The sequence below is a fragment of the Sminthopsis crassicaudata genome, chromosome 6 (genome assembly GCF_048593235.1).
Source record: "Sminthopsis crassicaudata isolate SCR6 chromosome 6, ASM4859323v1, whole genome shotgun sequence".
NCBI classification, from domain to species: domain Eukaryota; kingdom Metazoa; phylum Chordata; class Mammalia; order Dasyuromorphia; family Dasyuridae; genus Sminthopsis; species Sminthopsis crassicaudata.
Window position 1 is genome coordinate 256,268,368 of NC_133622.1, and position 22,088 is coordinate 256,290,455.

General features: G+C 56.1%; 1 protein-coding gene across 3 annotated transcripts; it reads right to left on the minus strand.

The window, feature by feature from the left end:
• Window positions 1-817: 817 nt before the first annotated feature.
• TSPAN32 (tetraspanin 32) lies at window positions 818-21,541 on the minus strand. 3 transcript variants are annotated; one of them, XM_074274832.1, is made up of 8 exons: window positions 21,348-21,541; window positions 20,161-20,275; window positions 19,060-19,157; window positions 8,272-8,346; window positions 3,336-3,437; window positions 2,833-2,916; window positions 2,159-2,242; window positions 818-1,743 (listed from the first exon to the last, which is right to left on the minus strand). In XM_074274832.1, exons 1-8 carry the CDS (start codon window positions 21,411-21,413, stop codon window positions 1,618-1,620), a joined length of 750 nt encoding a protein of 249 aa, XP_074130933.1. In that variant the 5' UTR covers window positions 21,414-21,541; the 3' UTR covers window positions 818-1,617. The 3 variants fall into 3 exon arrangements, with proteins under 3 accessions (XP_074130933.1, XP_074130934.1, XP_074130935.1); XM_074274833.1 differs by lacking the exon at window positions 8,272-8,346; XM_074274834.1 differs by lacking the exon at window positions 2,833-2,916.
• Window positions 21,542-22,088: the final 547 nt, after the last annotated feature.

Consider the following 22,088-nt stretch of genomic DNA (forward strand, 5'->3'; position numbering starts at 1 on the left):
GAAGATAATAATTAATGTGCAACAAGAAAATGGGATTTACACACATATATTGTATCTAGGTTATATTGTAACACATGTAAAATGTATGAGATTGCCTGTCATCGGGGGGAGGGAGTGGAGGGAGGGAGGGGAAATTCTGGAAAAATGAATACAAGGGATGTTATAAAAAAAAAATTACTCATGCATGTACACTGTCAAAAAATTATAATTATAAAATTAATTTAAAAAAAGAGATAAAAAAAAATTTATTCCTTTTCTATCGCGGCCGGTGTCTCCCAATTATTCCCAGGCTGGACAAAAGCCGCTTTCAGGATTTCTAGATGACAAAGGAGCGGCCCTGAGGCGGCTCTTGCTCGGACACTTCCCAGGGACCCTCGGATCTCTGCAGGCCTCAGTCTCCCTCATCCATAAAGTGAGGGGTTGGACTGGATGATTTCTCAGACCTCGTCCAGCCCCAGTAAATGAACCCGAGAGTTCAAAGAGCCAGAAGACACTGTGGCAAACGAAGGGAGGGGGATGTTATTTGTGGAAGGGAATGTGAGATTCAGAGAAACGTGGGGAGAATTTCTGAGCTGACACAGAGTGGAACAAGCAGAGTCAGAGAACCGAGAGAAGGAGGCCCCTGGCAATGAAAACACGGAGCCCCGGGAGCTGAGCAACTGGGGCCTGAGACGGTCCTGGAGAAGCCCCCTCCGGCGCAGGAGACCCCAGGGCGGATGGAGGGGTCGCCCATCTCCAGCCAGGTTTCTGTATTGGGCACTTTTCCTCCACCCCAAAGGAAGGTTCCATCTGGGGGGTGGGAGAGAGACCTCCAGAGCCAATAAAACCCATTTATTTTTAACCATTCAGAACAGAGCGCGGGTCCCTGGCTGGATGCAGGTGCGCCCAAGTGGGAGCGATGCTCCGTCAGGGACAGGCCTTGAGCAGGACGATCCAGGCTGGGGCTGCCCCCAAGTTCCCTTTTCTTGGCCAATTCCTCTGGGGGGGCCGGCCAGACAGCAGCATTTGCTGTTCCAAGGGAGGGACCCTTGGAGGAAGAGGAGCTGCAGACTTGGGGACTGCACCAGGGAAGTCAGTCCAGCCTGGAAGCCTAGAACCCTTCTTCCCTGCTTTGGTGGCTGGAGGACCCCTTCTCACCTCCAGTTTTCAAATGCAAACAATATTCATAATAGCACCAAAAAATCACAAAGGAGACTAATTGTACTGAAAGAGCTCCTCCAAGATCCCAAGCTGCAAGGGTCCCAGGAATGACCCACAGTGCCTCTGGGAGATCCCATGGGAAACTCCTTGTTCTAGCTGGCTGAGAAGGGCACTGCATTGTCCTGGCCTCTGCACCGAGAGGAAGGGGAGGGGGAGGCGGGGAGGGGGGGCAGCTCTTCAGCTTCTCTGCCATTCTGAAGTTCATTAAGCCCTTTTCTCATAAAAGTCCGGGAAGGAGGGAGCGGAGGGATGGTCCAGTGGAGAAGTGGCGGGGCCTGGTCCCCGGCAGTGGCCAGCAGCTTTCCCAGGTGGGGGCTCCGGAAGGGGCGAGCCGCCTCCATCCTCGGGCAGGCTCCTGGCCCAGCCGGGGGGAGGAAGGAAGGAAGTCCTCCCCACTGGCAGCGGCCGAGGAGGGCCCTAGCGGGCAGTCAGCGTGTACTGGCCCTTGCGGTCTAGGTTCAGAGTGTACTGGCCCTTGCGGTCTAGGTTCCTGCCATAATGGATGGTCAGCCAGAGGAAGGAAGTGAGGAACATTCCATAAACCTGAAGGAGGCAGAGGGAGAGTTAGGGGCGGCCCTGGCCTACCAGGGACCTTGGCGGGGCCCTGCTTGGGGGGTGGTCCTGCTCTGAGGCCGGAGGTAGTTCAGAGGGGGCAGGGGCAGTGCCCGGGACTTCTGCTGCTCCCTAGATGGGATCTTCCTTGGGCAGGACCCTCTAAAGGAGGTCCCTCCCCGCTCCCAGCCACGACCCTCCCTGGGGCCTCAGTCTCCCCATCTGTAACACACAGGCCTTGGGGCTGAGGGATCTCCAGAGGAGAGGGGCTTCTTGCACTTATTTTATTATTTTATTATTCCTTTATTCAGAGGGTCCCAGCCCGGCTGGGAGGAGGGGTCAGAGGGAAAATGGGCCAGCCCCCAGCCCACCCTGACCCTCCCCCAAGGGCTGAGCTGGGTGGTACCATGAAGGCCAGGGTGATGATGACCAGGAGGCTGACCAAGCTCAAGTGCTCCCTCACAAAGCTGCTGATCTCCTGGAGGCAGCCCTGGAAGGACAGAGGGAGGCTGAGCAGAGGCTGATCCCCCCCCCCCTGCCAACCCCCCAGGGCCCACGTGCCAGGACAGGCCCAGACTCCTGTCCTCCCCCACGCTGGGCCCTGCAGCTGCCTGAGAGCCCTCAGCCGCCCCGTGGGGGAGTGGCCGGGAGTGCCAGGCACCGACTGGGCATTAGCTCATCACTGGGGCAGGGGAGGCCCTTTGAGGGATGGAGAGGGGCAGCCGGACAAGGAAACGGGGCCAGAGGGGGGTCAGCCCTGTCCTCATGGGCCCCACTGGTAGCACGGGGGAGGGGAGGGGAAGGCGCCAAGAGGGGATGAGTTCCCCACTGGCAGTGGCCCCAGTGGACATGGGCACGGGCAGGTGGAGGCCAGGACCCTGGCAGAGGCGCGGGCCTTGTGGCAACATAAGCTGGAGCGGCTGGTGTCTGAGGCACTTCCAGCTCTGGGACTCTGGGCCCGGGGGCACGAGCCGCCCGTCACTGCCAGCGGTGGTCTGGCTTCTCACTGCTTGGGAGGAGAGGCCGTCCTGGGCTGCCGGGCCCACACCTCCCCCTTCCGCGCCCTCAGCCCCCTCCTACCGCTCTCTGCTGGACCGCCTTGCACAGGTCCTTCTCCTCCTGACCCAGCCAGCTCAGAGGGGAGCTCTTGCCACAACAGCCAAACTGAAACGGCCCAGAGACCCCGTGACGGCAGGCCCGGGAGGGGCCTCTGGTTCCCCATCCGCCGCCCCCCACCACACTCCCAAGGAGGGGCCTCTGGTTCCCCATCCGCCGCCCCCCACCACACTCCCAAGGAGGGGCCTGTGGCCGCCCCCCACCACACTCCCAAGGAGGGGCCTCTGGCCGCCCCCCCACCATCCGCCCAGGACTCACCTGCGCCCGGCTGGAGGATGCTGACAACCCTCCTCCCCTGCCAGCACCAGGTGCTCCCCTGGGGGCCACAACACCCCTCCCCCTCTCCTCATTTCAGGGGGGACCCCGGAGGCTCTGCTGGGCCTCAGAAGGGGACCAAGCCTTGCTGACCCTCTCACTTGCGGAAGGCCCCCTTTCCGTTCTCCCCAGAGCCCCCGGGCCGGGCTCACCGTGTCATGGATGGCCACCAGCTTCCGCCACCAGATGTCGGAGACGTTCCGCGTCGCCTGTTCGTAAGCCAGGTCATAGGTGTCAAGCATGGTGTCCTCCACCTGTGAGCGAGACCCCGGCAGGAAGGCCGTGAGGACGGAGCCCCCCGGGGCCTGCTCTCTCCTTCCCTTCTCTTCCCAAGACTTCTCACCATTACCCTCACCACCAAGCTCAGTGCTCCCTGGCGGCTCCTTTCCAACATCCCCCTGCCCACCAAGAGCCCCGTCTGCCCCCAGTGCTCCCTGGCAGCACCTCGCCGTCCCCATGCCCACCAGCAGCATCATGACCGCCTCGAAGCCACCAGTGGGCATCCCATTCATTCCCCTCTGTCTCTCCCGCCGTTTGGTGCACGTCCCGACCCCCCACGTTTCATCCTCGGCAGGTTTACTTCCCTCTCTGAATTAAGTTTCAAAGTTCCCCCTCGCTCTAAATCACTTTAATTTAAAAACCAAATCATTATTCTCCCCCAATTAGAACTTCTGGGGACAAGGAGGGAGGGGGTCCTTCCCCAGTGCCTGTCCATCCCATCGCCCCGCCCCCACGAGCTCTGCCCCTCGGTGTACGTCCCGTCTCTGAGGCCGCCCTCCTGCTCTTGCACTGGCCCGTTTCTGACAAATCCTGCTCAGAATCTCGTAACTGGACGCCTGCGACGGTTCCATTGCTCGTCCTGCTCCCCTCTGCTCCCCGCCCCCCCCTCCGCCTGTGTAAGTCACACCCTCCCCCACCCCTTCCTTTCACCTCTGGCCTACTGACGCTGCCTCCTCAGGGCAGCCCTCCCGGATTCCCTGGCGCTGCCACAGTGCACAGAGCATGGGCTTTGTCAGGAGACCCGAGCTCCCAGGTGACCCAAACACTTGGCGGCTGCGCGGCTCTGGCCCAGGGACTTGGCCTCTTTGGGCGGTTCCTCGTTGGCATCATAAGGACTGCGAGGGTCGCACGAGATGCTGGTGAAGGCCAGCTCCTGGCACACAGCGGGCGCCGCATAAATGTCGGCTCTAACGATCCCCACCTTTCTTCCCCCAGAGCTCGCAGCCCCGTTCCCTCCTTAGCTCGTGTACAGGACCTGCGTGTGCAGCTCATCCGCCGGCCTGGCACGGTGCCAGGCACAAAGGGGCTTGGTGACCAGCATACTAACTAGGGGATGGCGCTGGCGGCCAGCATGAACATCAGTGGTGGGAGTGGCCACGCCTCCCGGAAGGTCCCACTGGGGGGGGGGGGGGCGCCAAGGATGCCCCCACCGCCGATGGGGCCTCTCGCCCAGGAGAGAACCCTGGAGACTCCAGGCTAGTGGCATCCAGCTGCGTGGGGGATGGGCCTTCTCCCAGGAAAAGGGGCCCAGATACAGCAGGAAAGGGCAGTGCAGCAGCCCCCCTTTCTCCTGTGTTCTCCCAAGCCCGGGAAGCCATTTTTGCCCTGATTTCTTATTGATTCCAGTCCATGGGGCGGGCAGCCGGGCAGCGCTCGTGCCAGGGAGAAATCAATGGGCCACCCGGCAGCCGTGAGGAAGGAGAAGCTGGGGGCGGGAACTTCCCTCTGGGAGGCCTCTGGGCCCAGGGCAGAGCCTCCCGGCCTCCACTCCCTCGCTGCCTTCCCGCACTGAGGGAGGGTCTAAAGGGCTCTGGCAGCGCGGCGGGCGCCCCCTGCCTGGCTCAGGGGAGGTGGCTGTGCCTGCTCGAGGCGTAATGAAGGCCCTACTGTGCGCCAGGCCCTGTGCCCAGCCCCGGGGATGTGGGAGCTCATGACTGAGACAGTCCCTGCCCTGCAGAAGGGCCCAAACACGGGCTCCCCTCCCCCTGGGTTTGCTGGTGAGTCACACAGAGGAGGTCCAGCGCCTGCGGCCCTTTGCTCTGCTCCCCACGGCCCCACCGAGGGCCAGCTCTGGGCCTGTGGGAGCCTCCCAATATTCCTGGCCCGGCCCTGCCCGCCCTCCCTCCAAAATCTGGGGCGCGAGACCCACCCAGCCAACTTCTCTGTCCTGTATGAGAGAGAGAGAGACACACACACACACACAGAGACAGAGAGACCGAGAAAGAGAGAAAAAGAGAGACAGAGAGAGACACAGAGAGACAGAGAAAGAGAGAAAGAGAGAGACAAAAAGAGAGAGAGACAGAGAAAGAGAGAAAAAGAGAGACAAAAAGAGAGACAGAGACAGAGAGACCGAGAAAGAGAGAAAGAGAGAGACAAAAAGAGAGACAGAGACAGACAGAGACAGAGAGACCGAGAAAGAGAGAAAGAGAGAGACAAAAAGAGAGACAGAGACAGACAGAGACAGAGAGACCGAGAAAGAGAGAAAAAGAGAGACAAAAAGAGAGAGACAGAGAAAGAGAGAAAAAGAGAGACAAAAAGAGAGACAGAGACAGACAGAGACAGAGAGACCGAGAAAGAGAGAAAAAGAGACAAAAAGAGAGAGACAGAGACAGAGAGACCGAGAAAGAGAGAAAAAGAGAGACAAAAAGAGAGAGACAAAAAGAGAGACAGAGACAGACAGAGACAGAGAGACCGAGAAAGAGAGAAAAAGAGACAAAAAGAGAGAGACAGAGAGAGAGACCGAGAAAGAGAGAAAAAGAGAGACAGAAAGAGAGAGACAGAGACAGACAGAGACAGAGAGACCGAGAAAGAGAGAAAAAGAGAGACAAAAAGAGAGAGACAGAGACAGACAGAGACAGAGAGAAAAAGAGAGACAAAAAGAGAGAGACAGACAGACAGAGACAGAGAGACAGAGAAAGAGAGAAAAAGAGAGACAAAAAGAGAGAGACAGAGACAGACAGAGACAGAGAGACCGAGAAAGAGACAAAAAGAGAGAGACAGACAGACAGAGACAGAGAGACCGAGAAAGAGACAAAAAGAGACAAAAAGAGACAGAGACAGACAGAGACAGAGAGACCGAGAAAGAGAGAAAAAGAGAGACAAAAAGAGAGAGACAGAGACAGACAGAGACAGAGAGACAGAGAAAGAGACAAAAAGAGAGACAGAGACAGACAGAGACAGAGAGACAGAGAAAGAGACAAAAAGAGAGACAAAAAGAGAGACAGAGACAGAGACAGAGAGACAGAGAAAGAGACAAAAAGAGAGACAAAAAGAGAGACAGAGACAGACAGACAGAGAGACAGAGAAAGCGAGAGAGAGAAACAGAGACAGAGACAGAAACAGAGAGACAGAGAGACAGAGAAAGAGAGAAAAAGAGAGACAAAAAGAGAGAGAGACAGACAGAGACAGAGAAAGAGAGAAAAAGAGAGACAAAAAGAGAGACAGAGAGACAGAGAGAGACAGAAAGATACAGAGAAAGAGAAAAAGACAGAAAGAGACAGAGAGACAGAGAGAAACAGAGACAGAGAGAGAGAAAAAGAGAGAGAGAGAGAGAGACAGACAGACAGACAGACAGACAGAGAGAGACAGAGAAGAGACAGAGACAGAGAGACAGAGACAGAGAGAGAGAGACAGAGAGACAGAAAGAAACAGAGACAGAGAGACAGAGACAGAGAAGAGACAGAGACAGAGAGACAGAGACAGAGAGACAGAGACAGAGAGAGAGAGAGAAACAGAGACAGAGAGACAGAGACAGAGAAGAGACAGAGACAGAGAGACAGAGACAGAGAGACAGAGACAGAGAGACAGAGACAGAGAGACAGAGACAGAGAAGAGACAGAGACAGAGAGAGAGACAGAGAGAGACAGAGACAGAGAGACACAGAGAGAGAGAGAGACAGAGAGACACAGAGACACAGAGACACAGAGACACAGAGACACAGAGAAACAGACACAGAGAGAGAGAGACAGAGACAAAGAGAGACAGAGAGAGGCTTTAAATTAGCCCTATTCCCCGTCAGGTCCCTCTTCTGGCCCCTGACCATTTCGGTGCCTTATGGCCGGGCCACAGCTCGGCCGGGCTCTTTTTCTGCCCCGGGGGTCTCTGGCACGCTTCCAGGGGTAGGACCCCCTCTCTTTTTGTCTCCAAGGATGCATGATGTGCCCGGGCCCCAGCCCCAGCCCCTCTTAATCCCCTTTGCTCATCACTTTTGAATTAGAAATGCCCTGCTCCAGTTCCCAGGGAGTCTGTCTGTGCCCGTTTGTCTCCAGCTCTCTGTAAAGTTTGTCTTTTACTCTCTCTGTGTCTCTGTCAGTCCGTCTCTGTCTCTCTCCTCCCTGCCCCCTCTCTCTCCCAGGGCAGCTGCCTCTCCATTTATCCTTCTCTCGTTCTCTTCTAGGCCCCTCTTCCTCACCGAGGAGACAGAGATGCTGGCAAGCAGCAGGAAGTGCCCCAGAGGGCCCCCTGCCCCGGGCCTGGCACTGCCCTCCCTGGCTCTCCTGCCAGGTTGGCGGCAGGAAGCTGAGTCTGCTGGTGCAGCTCTTGGCTGGGCGCCCTCGCACCCCTCACCAGTTACAGGAAGGACCCTGGAGCCAAAGCAGGATACATCCCCGTCCCTCGGTTGGGGAGCCAGGCCGGTCCACCCCTCGTGCCGGAAGCCTGGGCCCGAGCCCTCCAGGCTAGCGCCACCTGCGGCCACAGCAGCCGCCCCTTTGTGCCCACCTCTGCTTCCAGGAAGGGCCCTGGGGCCGCCCTAAGGAAGAGGCTGGCCTCCCCTCCTGGTGCCCCATCTGTCCCTCCCTCCCAGCCCCCCGGCCCTCCCCCACCTCGTGGCTTCCCCCAAGGGTCCGTCAGGGTGGGCTGGAGCCTCCTCCCCCCAGCGCTGGCCGGGGGAACCCCCGAGAACCAGCAAATGCGCCGAGTTTGGGCCCAGGGAGTGTGGAAAGCGTAGACTTAAGGGGAAAGCTGAGCACTGCAGAAAACGTGGGCCAAGTGTCCCGCCCTGTGCCCCCATTGCCGGGGAGCTGGTTGTTAAACATTTACGAGTCAGCCCCTGGGTCAGCTCCGGCCCCCCCAGCTGGTCCCACTCACCTGGGAGGGCTCCCGGTACCTCCAGAAGGTTACCTGCACGGCTACCAGGAACACCAGGGTGAAGGAAAGGAAGCCCTGGGAGGGAGCAAAGGCAGGAGGTCACGTGTGCAGCCGAACCCAGGGAAGTGGAGGGGTCGCAGCGGGGGAGGGGGGCCCCGGGTGTCCCCTCGCTCAGGGACCCTTCCTGCTGAGGACAACTGCGCCGCCGCCGTCACGGGCCCCTCAGTGCCAGGTCTCAGCACCGGGACGCTCCCCTCTCTGCCCTTGGCCCCCAGTGCCTGGCTGGGCACTCAGGTGGCGCCTAATAAATGCTCATTATCACACCGAGCCTTGGGACCTGCCGGGCGGCCAGCTTCCCTCGTGCGGCTCCGTATAAGGGGGAGCAGGTCCCCACGTGGAAGGGTCTCCAGCCTCCCAGGTCCCCCAGCAGACGGGTGGGACGTCCCCCACTCCTCCACCCCTAGTTCTGTGACCTTCAGAAACGCCGGCTCCTTCCCTGGCCTCAGTTTCCCCACAGGTTCCAACCGGTCCCCAGGGCTCCTCCCAGCTCCGAGACCCGGCCCACGGACAGGAAAGACCCCCCGTGGGGGGGAGGCTGGGAGCCGGAGGCGGCCCCCGTGGAGGGGGATGGGTCAGCAGATGCCCGACTCCCCGAGGCTCCAACCCTGGAGTCCGTCTGTAGACAAGGAAGCTGCCGGGCAGACGCCGGGCCAGAGAAGTAGGAAACGGGGCCGGACGAAGGGCCGAGGGGTGGCGCTCCAGCCACGTGGAAAAACGGGCTACAAGAAGCCAGCCGGGAGGGCCTCCGAGACCCCAGAGCGGGCACCAAAGGGGCACCCGGGGCAGCCTGGCAAGGGGGGACCGAGGGGTTCAGAGAAGCTGGAGGCACCACCCATGGAGCCGGGTGAACAGGGGAGAAACGGCCGGGCTGAGGCCAGAGGCCACCGAAGGCCCCCACGGGTGGAGAAGCAGGGCCGGCTTCTGGCCCTGGCATGAGTCACCCAGAGGGGAAGTCGGGCCTGGAGCCAGGTCCCTGCTGCTCCCACGCTCCCTCGGGAGTCCCAGAGCAGGCCGGGCAGGGGCCGGGCACACAGCGGGCAGAGGCTGGGCAGAGCGGAGGTTCAGTCCCAGAAGGTGCCCGAGGACTGGCATCGTGGGAGCCCACGGCTGTGCCCACAAGACCCCAGGGCGGGCAGTACTTCCTCTGCCCGGAGTCCTCGTCCCCCTGGTCTGCCCAAGAGCCCCCAGAGGCCGGTGCTAGGGCCCCCTCCCTGGGCACACACATGCCAGCCGCCCAGCCCTGGGCGGCGCTCTGCTCTCACATCTTCCCGGGCAGGCACGGAGGCCGGAGGAGGCCCCTGGGCTCGGAGGACCCACTTGGGGGTCCCCACACTTGATCCCTCCAGCCCACTCTGACAAAGGAGGAAACGGGGGAGGGGGAGTTAGGGAAGGGCCAGCCCACACCCCCCTTGGCGCCTTCTCGGGCTCTCCCCAGGTGCCTTCCACAAGGAAAGTCCCAAGTTCTGCCCACAGAGAGGAAGACAGACCCCCCCCAGCCAGGCGGGGGGGGGAGGGGAAGGAGGGGGGGTGTCCAGCGACTGGAACCGAAGCAGCGTCCGGCCCTCAGCCCTTACGGCCTCCAAGGCCTTCGCTTCCTGAGGAACTGCCCCCCCCCCAGGGGCAGCCCCGGAGGTCGGCAGGAAGAGGCAGGACGGTCACCCGGCCAATGGAGGCGACAAAGCGAGCGGTGGCGACCCAGAGCCCGGGGCCCAGAGGAGAGCTCTCCGGAGGGGCCGAGCCCGGGGCTGACCCTGGACAGGCCCTGCCTTCCTGGGGCTGGGCACCGAGGGCCGGGCAGACGCAGGACGCTTCTCTAGGGAGCGCTGGTGCAGCACTGCCTGGGGAGGACAGCACGGGGAGGGGGGGAGGATAGGGGGGGAAGATAGGGGGGGAAGATAGGGGGGAAGACAGCAGGGGGGGGAAGACAGCAGGGGGGGGAGCACAGCACGGGGAGGGGGGGAGGATGGGGGGGAGCACAGCACGGGGAGGGGGAGGACAGCGCGGGGAGGACAGGGGGAGAGGGGGGAGGACTGTTGGGGGGGGAGGGGGAGGACAGCGCGGGGAGGGGGAGGACAGTTGGGAGGGAGGGGAAGGGGGAGGACAGCAAGGCCAACGCCCCGGACTTGTCCAGGGGCCTGAGTCCGTGGCCCAGCAGAGGGGACCCCCAGGCCCTGGGGGGCGATGCTCCCGCCTCCCGTGCTTTTCTTGCCCCGGGTGTGTGAGTCTCTGTGAGACACCGAGCACTGGGGAATGCGGCTCTTCCCGCAAAGGAATCTGGGAACTTGGCCAGGACAAGCCGCCCCTCGGGGACTCAGTTTCCCTCTGTAGCTTCCGGGCTCTCTCTGCCCCACAGGCCGCGCCTCCCTCGTGCCCCGCCCGGCAGTGCCCTCAAACCAGCCCAGCTGCCCCTCCCCCCACGCCCCCCGGCAGCTCCCAGCTCGAGCCAAGGGCCGGACCGGGAGGGGGCGCCTGGTTGGGACCCCGCCCCGGGCACGGGGAGGGGGGAGCTCAGCACGGGCCCAGCTGCTCCAGGGCTGCCCAAGACGCCTGGAAGCCCGGCAGCGCGTGGGCCTGCCGGGAAAGCGGGGCTTTTCCTCCCTAGTTCCAGGGCGGAAGATTCCGGGCCGGGCCGGCCACGGCTTCTACAGTCAGGGGCTTCGCGCCCCCTAGTGGTCAAGGAGGGAGCCGCAGCTCTCCGGCGCGGCGCCAGGAGCTCCTCCCCCAAGAAGCGCTCGTGCACCGCCCCTCCCCCCTTCCTGGTGCAGCGAGCCCCGCCCCCGCCTCAGTTTCCCCTTCTGCCATCTCTGTCACCCTGCGGGCCTGGACCCTTCCTTCCCCAGGCGTCCCCGCGCTCCGGCTCGGGACACCCCCTTCTGCAGCCACCCCCTCTCCCCCGGGCAGAGCCGTCCCCGCCCCAGCAGCAGCCCCCATTGCTGCGCGCGCATACACGTACACGCCCCCCCCCCCCAGCCTCCTGACGGGGCGTTCCCCGAGATCTCTCCGGCTCTGGCGCCTTTATCGGCCCCTCTCGGAGGAGGCCCCACCTCGGCATCCCGCCCACTGACCGTGCGGCCTCCCAGCATTGCCCCCCCTCCGAGCAGCTGCCGAATCTTGTCACGTCCCTCCGGTGGCCGTCCGTCCTTCCGTCCGTCCCTCTATCGTTCAACCACCGTCCGTCCGCCAGCCCCCCCCCCCCAGCCGCCGTCCGTCCGCCAGCCCCCCCCCCAGCCGCCGTCCGTCCGCCAGCCCCCCCCCCCCAGCCGCCGACCGTCCGCCAGGCCCCCCCACAGTCTGGCTGGGCCCGCGGAGCGGATCCCTCTGGCCTCGAGACCCCGTTTCCCGCTCCCCGCGCTGACGCCCTCTGCGGCCGGTCTCCTCCCGTCCTTGGCGTTGCCCGTTATTTCACTCCTGCCTGGTGTCCCCCGCTTCCCCTTCCCCCACCTCCGTCTACCGCCTCCCCTCGGCCTCTTAGAGCCCCCAGCCCCTTCGAGGCCCAATTCCAGGACCCCCCTTTGTCCCGATCCTCCCAGCTTCCAGTGCCCCTTTCTCCCCCTCCCGCACCCATCCCCCACCCCAGATTATCCGATGGCCGAGTTACTTCTGAGCTCTTTCCGGGGCCGCCGTTTGGGGGGGCTCAGACTGACCTCCATTCCCTTTCAGATACACAACTACAAGGAGGCCTCCCTGCCCCCACCCCCTGCCAGATTTTTCCAGGATAAATATTGCCAGTTCCTTATCCCCCCCTTGGACATGCCTTGGACAAGTCCTTCCCCCTCCCACTTCCCTGCCTCGGAGGTGGGGGATAGGACTGGCCAGAGAAAGCTCTCATCCCAGAGGGTCACAGGCCCCTGGAGCCAGCCAGAATGACCTCAGTGCTTCTCGTAGGACAGGGCGGACTCTGGGTGGGCTTGCCTCAATCCCAGGTCTCTGAATCTTCCTTCCTCCAGTTTAGCCCCGGACCGGACCATGGTTAGCACATGGTCAGCCTGCCTTGGAGGACTGGGGACGGAAAGGACCAATAGAAGGAGGTCAAGGGCCCCTGCCAGCTGGAATTAGGTAGTGATCCTCCCCGAAGGATGGTCTGACTCTAGGGAGCCAAGAGGACAGAAGGCGTGATGGAGAGCCTTGCAAGGCCAGCCCGGCCCGGCCCGGCCCCTCCGGGAATCACAAAGAATACGGAGCTTGATAAGGCGAGAAGAGCAGCCTTGGGGAGGACACAGGCAATGGGAGCTGGAGGCAGGAGCTCTCCCCAGCTGTCCCCAGCACTTTTCAATCAAGCCTCAAAACAGGTTCTGGAGGGGGACAAAGCCCATCAAAGGATGCAGTGGAACCATTTCCCAGCCCAAGAGAACTTAGAAGTGCCTCTCTTGGGTAAAAGCACAGGTGGGTCCGGGCAGTCCGGCAGGAGTCCCGAGCCCCAGCACAGATCAGTCACGGAGACAGTGTGGTCCAGACTCAGCCGCCCAGCGGCTCGGCAGCCAGCAATGACGGGTCCAGGCCTGGCAGCAGTGGCCGGCCCAGCAGGCCCGAAGGCCCTCTCACAGCCCTAGAAGTTTTGATGCAATGGGTCCTTTATCTCTAATCTCATATCAACAAAACAGAGAGAACATATCAATGAATTGGGCACATAACTAAAAACATTAAAAAAAATTCACATCTCCAATTAAATATGGAATTGGAAATCCTGAAAATCAAATGAGAGATTAATAAAAATGTTTGAACCTTACTTTCATTGGAATTGGCCCAAAGAGGCATTAATATACACACTTAGTTGGGTATAGAAATCTATCTCTTCTTATAGAAAAGTAAAAGGAGAGAGGAATAAGAAAAGGGGGGAGGCTAATAAAAGGAAGATCAGATTGAGAAAATACTGGCGAGAAGGGAAAGAAAAGAAAAAAGAGGTAGAATAAACAGAGGGAAAATAAGATAGAGGTAAATACAAGGTAATCATAAATGTGAATGAGATGCACTATTCCATAAAACAGACATGGATAGCAGAGTGGATTAAGAAATGGAATCCTACATTATGTTGTTTACAAGAAACATACTTAAAAGAGACACAGAAGAAAGTTAAAAAAGGCTAAAACAGAATATATTATGCTTTAGCTGAAGTAAAAAAAAAAAAAAAAAGCAGGGGTAGTAATCATGATTTCAGACAAAGCAATAACAAAAATACATCTAATTACAAGAAAGAAAACTACATCTTGTTAAAAAAATTCATAGGCAATGAAGTAATATCACTAAATATATATAGGCACGAAATGGCATAGCATGCAGATTTCTAAAGATATTTAATTATAGGAGAAAATAGTAAAACAAATCAAGAGGGAGCTTCAAAGAAATACTAAAGAAGGGAAAGGGACCTGTATGTGTCAAAATGTTTGTGGCAGCCCTTTTCATAGTGGCTAGAAGCTGGAAGATGAATGGATGCCCATCCATTGGAGAATGGTTGGGTAAATTATGGTATATGAATGTTATGGAATATTATTGTTCTGTAAGAACTGACCAGCAGGATGAATACAGCGAGACTTAGAGAGACTTACATGAACTGATGATCAGAGAAGATCCAATTCAGTTCCAGTTGATCAATGATGGACAGAATCAGCTAAACCCAGAGAAGGAACACTGGGAATTGAGTGTAAAAGGTTTGCACTATTGTCTTTCTACCCAGGTTACTTTTACCTTCGGAATCCAATTCTTACTATGCAACAAGAAATTCGTTTTTACACACATATATTGTATCTAGGATATACTGTAACATATTTAAAATGTATGGCATTGCCTGTCATCTAGGGGAGGGGGTAGAGGGAGGGAGGGGAAAATTCGGGAAAGAATTTAGTACAAGGGATAATGCTGTAAAAAAAAAATTACCCATGCATATGTACTGTCAAAAAATATAATAAAATTTTAAAAAAAGAATGCATGAAAACATTAAAAAAATCAAGAGGGGGTTTGACGTCCCTCTTTCAGAACTAGATAGATTAAGCCACAAAATCCACATGAAAGAAGTTAGATATGTAAAAGTTATAAAAGTTAGATATGATAGGCCACTGAATAAAACTGAATGGGAATAAAAAGGAATATACCTTTTTTTTCCCCCTATGGTACATGATACCTATACAAAAATTGACCATGTATTATGGCATAAAAAAACTCAAATTATATTCAAAAAGGCAGAAATATTAAATGCATCCTTTTCTGATCATGATGCAATAAAATTACATTTAATTAAGAACTATGGAAGATAGATTAAGAATTAATTGGAAGCTAAATAATCGAATTCTAAAGAATAAGTGGGTCAAATCATAGAAATGATTTAAACTTTCATTAAAGGGAATGACAACAATGAGTCAACATATCAAAATTTATGGGATGCAGCCAAAATTGTACTTAGGGGAATTTTTTTTTAGTCTCCAAACTCTTACATCGATACAGTAGAGAAAGAGCATATCAACATATTGGGCCATTAGCAAGCATTAACTGTAACAGGGATAAGTTAAAAGCCTTTCCAGTGAGATTTGGGGTGAACCAAAGGTGCCCATTATCCCCACTATTATGCAATATTGTGCTAGAACTGTTAGTTATAACAATAAGAGTAGAAAAATAAATTGAAAGAATTAGAATAGGCGATGTGGAAACAAAACTATCACTCATTTCAGATATGATAATATACCTAGAAAATCAACTTAAAAATTAGTTGAAATAATGAATAGCTTTAACAAGGTGGCAGGATATAAAAAATATAAAATAACACCACAAAAATCATAGCATTTATATTATTCACAAAGCTTTGTCGCAAAATATAGAAAGACAAATTCCATTAAAAATAAGAGTAGACAATATAAAATACTTGGGATTCTACCTGCCAAGACAAACCCAGAAATTATATGAACACAATTGCAAAACACTTTTCACAAAAACAAAGATCTAAATAACTGAAAAGCTATCAATTTCTCATGGCTAAGCCAAGTTAATGTAATAAAACAACAATTCTTCGTGAATATTCAATGTCATACCAATCAAACTACCAAAAATGATTTTATCGAGCTAGGAAAAAAAAATCAAAATTCATCTGGAAGAGCAAAAGGTCAAGAATATCATTGAAAGTAAGACGGCCCAGCTATACTAGACCTCAAACTATATTTTATCTGGAATTGGCTATAAAAATAGAGTAGTAGATCAGTGGGAAGACATGGTACCCAAAAAAACCAGTAGTCAATGACCACATTAATTAATCTATCTAGTAGACCCCATCTTCTGAGATAAGAATGCATTATTTGACACAAAACTGCTGGGGAAACTGGAAAACACTATGGCAGAAACTGGGTCTAGACCAACATTCACATATATCACTATGAGGTCAAAATGGGTACATTATTTAAACATTAAACGTAATACCATAAGCAAATTAGGAGAACCCTAACCTACTGGATCCATAAAGAAGGAAAGAACTTTTGACCAAACAAGAGATAGTCTTACAAAGTAGATACCATAAGCAAATTAGGAGAACAAGGAATAGTTTGTTTACCTACCGGATCTATGAAGAAGGGAAGAATTTTTGACCAAGAGATAGGGAGTCTTACAAAGTGGATAATTTTGATTGTATTAAATTAAAAAGGTTTTGTACAAACAAAACCAATGTAGCCAAGGTTAGAATGAAAGCAGGAATTCTTTTACAGCAAGTTTCTCTGATAAAGGTGCTACCTCTCAAATATATAAAGAACTGACTTAAATTTACAAGAATATGAATCATTCCCCAATTGGCAAATGATCAAAGGATATGAACAGGCTAGTTATAGTCACTTGAAAAAAATTGTCTAAATCATACTACACATTAGAGAAATGCAAATTAAAACATCTCTGTGGTACCACCTCACATCTGCCAGATTGGTTAACACAACAGAAAAGAAAAATAATAAATGTTGGCTGGTGGGAATGTGGGAAAATTGAATCACTAATTGATCCAACTCTTTTGGAGAACAATTTGGAACTATGCCCAAATGATGTAAAACTGTGCATAACTTCTGATACAGCAATTGCCACTTTTGGGTCTGTATTCCAAAGAAATCATAGAAGAGGGAAAAGGACTCACATGTGCAAAAATGTCTTTAGTATCTTTCTGTGGTGGTAAAGAATTGGAAAGTAAGTGGATGCCTATCAATTGGCTAATGGATGAATAAATTATGGTATATGAAAGTAAAGGAATAAAATTGTTCTATAAAAATGATGAACTAGCAGATTTTAGAAAAGTCTAAAAAGACTTACATTACTGCTGCTGACTGAAGAAAACAGAACCAAGAAAACACTGTATACAGCAACAAGACTGTGTGATGATCAAAAATGATAGACTTGGTTCTTCTCAACAATTCAGTGATTTAAGGCAACTCCAATAAACTTTGGATGGAAAACACCATTCAGAGAGAGAACTGTTGAGACTAAATGTGGATCAATGTATCCTATTTTTGCCTTTTTTTCCCCTCGTGGTTTTTTGTCTATTCTGATTTTTCTCTCCCAATATGACTCGCATGGAAATATGTAAAAAATTAACACACACATATGACTTAAAAATAATAAATGGGCATGAAAAAATTAAAATTAAAAAGGACCCACACGTACAAAACACTTTTTATGGTGGCAAAACACTGGAAATTGAGGGGATACCCTTCAACTGGGGGATGGCTGAACAAGCTGTAGCATAGGAATGTAATGGAATATTTATTGTTCTATAAGAAATATTGAACAGGTGGATTTCAGAAGAGCCTGGGAAGACTTATATGAACTGATGCAAAGTGAAATGAGCAGAACAGGAGCAGAAGTGAAAATGCTATAGCAGTGATCTGGAGCATCTGGCCCCGTCCCTCTAATGAAGTGCCATCACTCTCCACCTCCCATCCCATCTCATTCAGCACATTGTACTCTCTCTGGCTCCTTCCCTCTGGCCAACAAACAAGTCTTCCCCAACCTGAAAAATGCCACTTGATCTTTCCATCCCCTCCACTTTCTCACTCTCTCCTGTCTCTCCTGTCTCTCCTGTCTCTCCTGTCTCTCCTGTCTCTCCTGTCTCTCCTGTCTCTCCACCTCTCTCTCTCTCCCCTATTCTGTCTCTGTTTTTCTATCTCTTTCAGCCTTCCCTCCTTTTTCCCTCTGTCCCCTCTCCATCCTCCAAAGCAGACAGTCAGTAAGATGAAAGTGTGGCTTGCCCTAAATCCTTTGTCATCATTATTGGGGGGGAGGGGGTTTAGCACGTGAGGGGCCTCTGTCCCAGGCCAGAGAAGAGTGGGTTTGGAAGGGGCTGGAGTCCAGAGGTGTGCAGACGCCAGGCTGGCTCCATCAAGCCCAGCTCCCCATGCTTTAGAGGGAGCAGAGAAAAGCCCATGAGTCAGTGGGGCCGTGGAAGTTGTTCCCAGAAGAATGGGGAAGGTCACTTGAAAAAATTGTCTAAATCATACGATACATTAGAGAAATGCAAATTAAACCATCTCTGTGGTACCACCTCACATCTACCACGACAGAAAAGCAAACGAACATGTTGGCTGGTGAAGGCACGAGAAGGGGGAGCCTCCTCAGGCTTTAGCAGGGCCCGGAAGAGGGAGGCAGGAGTGCCGAGGAGCAGCTGGGAAGGGTCTCATCTGGAGAGAAGGACAACAGGAGACGGGGAGGCACAAGATGGAAGGCACTGACCGCTCCCCCACTTTCTCCTCTCTCTGGACCAGGAAGGCTCAGACAGCAGGGAGCTGTCCAGGAAGGCTTCAAATCCCCCCCCACCCGCTGCCTCCAGGGTGTTAGGAGCCCCACCAGCTGGGCCTGGGGAGCCTCCAGCACTCCTCGAGGGCTCTGCTGGAGAGGGATGGCCTGGGGCAAAGAGAAAGGATGGCAGCCCTGGTGCAATAAAAGGGAAACTCTCAGGGCCTTCATGGCTAGTAAGCTGGCAGAGCAGGAGGTGTTTGGAGATCCCGGGAAGAGATTATGCAGCCCCCCCCACCCCTGCTGCTTTCCAACAGTGCTGCTGGGTGAGCTGGCTGCCCTGGGGCAGGGATGGCCCAGGGTCCTGGAGCCAGCCCTGGAACCAGTGAATCCCCCAGGCGTTAAAGGACCCAGGCCCGAGGGCTTAGGCCTGGAGGTCCCCAGCTCAGCTGCTGCCCCTGGGGGGGGATGGCCCCAGGCGCCCAGAGCACTTGACCAGGGAGCCCTTGGCTACGGGAATTTCCTGCTTCTCTGGGCCCCATCTGTTGCCCCAAAGGACAGCTGAAGGCGGATGTCCTGTCCCAGTTCATTGGGCAAGCAGAAGACTCTCCGGCGACAGATGCAGGGTTAGAGCCAGAGCCCCGCTTTCCTGCGCCTCCCGACCCGGCCTTCAATGTGACCCTCCCGGCCAGAGGTCACTGGTTTGGTGAGCGTTTCCGGCGGCCTTTTACCAGGCCAGTCTCGAGCCTTCAGTGCCGGAGTGTCAGGGCAGGGCACCCGCTGCGGTGGGGCTGGAGCTGCCTGGGAACGAACGCTCCCCCAGGGACCAATAGCAAGTTTTACGTTTGGGTTCAATCAACTTCCCAGTGAGACTGGCTAGAAAGCCCCTCCCCTCAGTCTGAACCAGCGGGTGCCCAAATTGGAGCGTGGGGTCCGCCAGTTCAGGCCCCTCCGAGTCCAGGGGCCCGTCCGCTCCTGCCTCGCCCCGCTGCGTCCTGGATACTCACAGCGGAGGGACCCAGCCCCCAAACCCTGGCTACTCACCCCCGCCATGAGGCCCTTGGCTTCTCGAACCACGGCCAGAATGCTCAGGACAACCCCGAGGGTCAGTGCCAAGGTCAGGAAGATGCCCAGGGAGAAAGCTGTGGGCCACGAGGAAGAAGAGATTGTCAGGAGAGGAGTCCTGGGCTGGGAGTGGGAGTGAGGGTCGAAACTCCTGGGGGGCATGGTCCGGGGGAGGGGTTCCCTGGCCCCTTGGCAAACCCCAGACTCAGTTTCCCCACCTGTTCTAGCTCCAGCTCCCATCTTCATTCCCCTTTCAGATCCCCGGAACAATCCCAAGGCACTGTTAGTGTCTCCATTGAACAGACAAGGAACCTGAGGCCGGGGCCCCAGGGTCACCTCCTTTCCTCTTAGTCTGAGAGCCCCCTTCCCCTGGAGACCCGCAGAAGTACCCCGGCTCCTCGCCCCCGCCAGCCCAAGCCGGTCCTGGCAGCCGGTCCCTCGGCCCCTCACTTCGGACCACCTGTCTCTGCCTGGCAAAGCCCCTGACCCCCACAGGGAGGGAGGGCCTGGCCTGGGGCTGCCGGCCCCTCCCCTTCAGTCTGCACTGGGGCCAACCCTTCCCAGAGGGCGGCCAGAGGAGGGCCGGGAGCCCCGGGATCTAGCACTGACCATCCTCCTCATCTGGAGTCCCAGACTTTCCCACAGTCACCCAAGAAGTAGCAGTTACTGTTTGGCAAACACTGCTCTGCTTTCAAACCTTATCTCTGCTTTGTGCCTCAGTTTCCCTGAAACCTCAGAACCTTAAAAAAAAAAAAAAAAAAAAAGGTCAGAGGTCTCCAGGGGAAACCAATCTGAAACTGGAGGGAGAACTCGGGGGCCTCCTGAGGAAGAGCTCGAGTGCCAGAGTCTGGGCTGGGCCCCAGAACCCAAAGGATTTGGAGCAGGAAAAAAGTCCGAAGGCTTCATTTTGCAGATAAGGAAACAGAGGCACAGGAAAGGGGAAGGGCTGCCCCAAGTCACCACGCATGGCCTGATCAGTGCCAGGTTCTTAGGAATCCTTCCTCCCCGCCCGGCCCTTCCCAGCCCTCGGGCTCAGCCCACGCTGGTTGTGGGCGCCCAGGACGGCCCGGGAGGACTCACCCACGTGGTGCACGGGCCTGTACGGGCCGTTCTCCGGGGAGGTGGCGAGCATGACGACAAAGCGGTCCCCGAAGCGGCCGAGGGCGGTCAGGACGCCCGTGCTGAGGCTCAGCAGCTGCAGAGGGCCATGAGAAAGAAGGCGCTGGGGAGGGGCTGAGGGGCGCTCCTGGAGCCCCAAGGGAGGGAGGGGGTGCTCTGGGGGCCCAAGGGAAGGGAGAAGGCTCCTCCTAGAGCCACTGGTGGGACCATGAGAAAGCCACAGAAGCCTCAGTTTCCCTTTCTGAACAATGACAGGAACGGGAGGGGGAGCGGAACACAAGGTTTGCCATAGAAATAAAGAAACAAGGTGCATGAGTAATGATTCTGGGGCGGTGGGCTTAATGGGACTAGTTTGGTATTGGGCCGGGGGCAGAGGGACCCATAACCAGGGTTCAGGGGGCAAGAACGAAGGTGCGAGGGGCCCCAGAATAGCTGGGAAAGGCCACGTTAGCCCGAACCCAAAACCACAAGGGTGGGGGGGCTCATCCCTAGAAATGTCTGGGCTAGAACCCAGGGTCTTCCATCTCCCACCGTTTCCTCCGTACAACTGGAGCCATGGTCGAGGCCAATCTGGAGCCCTCGGCTCAAGCCTGGGGGTCCCCGTGGAAATCCCCCTTCTCTGGGGCTATCTTGGGCCCTCACAGGGAGCCTGAGGAACTGGGGGTGGGGGGGAAGGTCAGTTGCCCACTCCCAAGGGAAGGCAGCCTGGCCCCCAAGGCAGGGGAGGAGGGGGCCCAGGAATGGAGCGGCCAGCCTCTCTCCCCCTCCCCCAGCCACTGCTCAGGCCTTTGGGGAGGTGGGCCAAATTCTGCCCCAAACTAAGCTCCCCACAGGCTCAGGCCCGTTTGGGGCCAGATCCCTGGCTCTGGCCTGGGCCCCGGCCTGGGGCTGTTCCATCTCTGGGCTGGCCTCTCCCCTGCCCCGGCCTCCCCGTCCCTCCAGGGCCAGGGCCTTCCTGCCTCCAGGGCCAGCCCCGCAGCCCGCTGATAACTGGGTTTCTGGCGGCCCTGATAAGGCCCTGTGGAGGATGAGGCCGAGGCCCCCAGGGCCTGCCCCGACTTCAGGAGCCTTTGCAGGCCCAGGCTCCGGCCCCTCAGCTCCAGCGCCCTGCCCACCCTCGGGCCCCCAACCCGAGCCCGGGAAGTTACCAGGACAAAGAAGCAGGTGGCCAGGAGCTGGCACTTAGCAAAGCGGACCCGGCGGTGGGGGCCCATGGCAGCCGGCCTCTCCCCAGGACTCCGCCAGCCGAGCCCCGCGCTGTGGTTTCCAGCAGAGCCGACCGTGACCACAACATCCTGGGCCGCAGGGCACGGTGGGAGATGTAGTTAGTGTGTGGGAGCCTCCGGGAGGGGGAGGCCGGGCTCTGGCCCCGAGGGCAGCTCCAGTCAGAGGGGCTCCCGGCCCTGAAAGTGCCTCCGCAGAGATGTCGGCCCCTCTCACCCCACTGGCAACAGGGAGCCAAGGTAAGGAGCAGGTTTACAGGAGTCTGGGCTCAGTTTAAGTAAAATCTTTCTGTGCCCCCCCCCCCCCCCCCGTGATTCACGTTTCAATGCCCTGCGCTGTGGAGAAAGGAGGCGTCCAGTGCACTGGGTGGTCCCAGACCCCGAGTTCACTGACTAGCACTATGACCCTGGGCAAGTCCCATTACCTGTCTGCCTCAGATGGGAAATGGGGACACCAGCCCTTCTCTCCCAGGATCGTTTGGGCTAAATGGAGTTCAGCTCCGTCTGTGGGCAGCAATGGGCCAGAAAACTAGCTGTGTGAAAGTCTGAACTTCTTTTACAGAACCTGCCAAGCTGCCCCCCCTTTGCCCCACCCCCTCTCTCCTGGGCGACCTTTTCATTTCCTATTCAAGCAGCTTTGGGACTTTTTTCTTCCCCCCAAGTTCA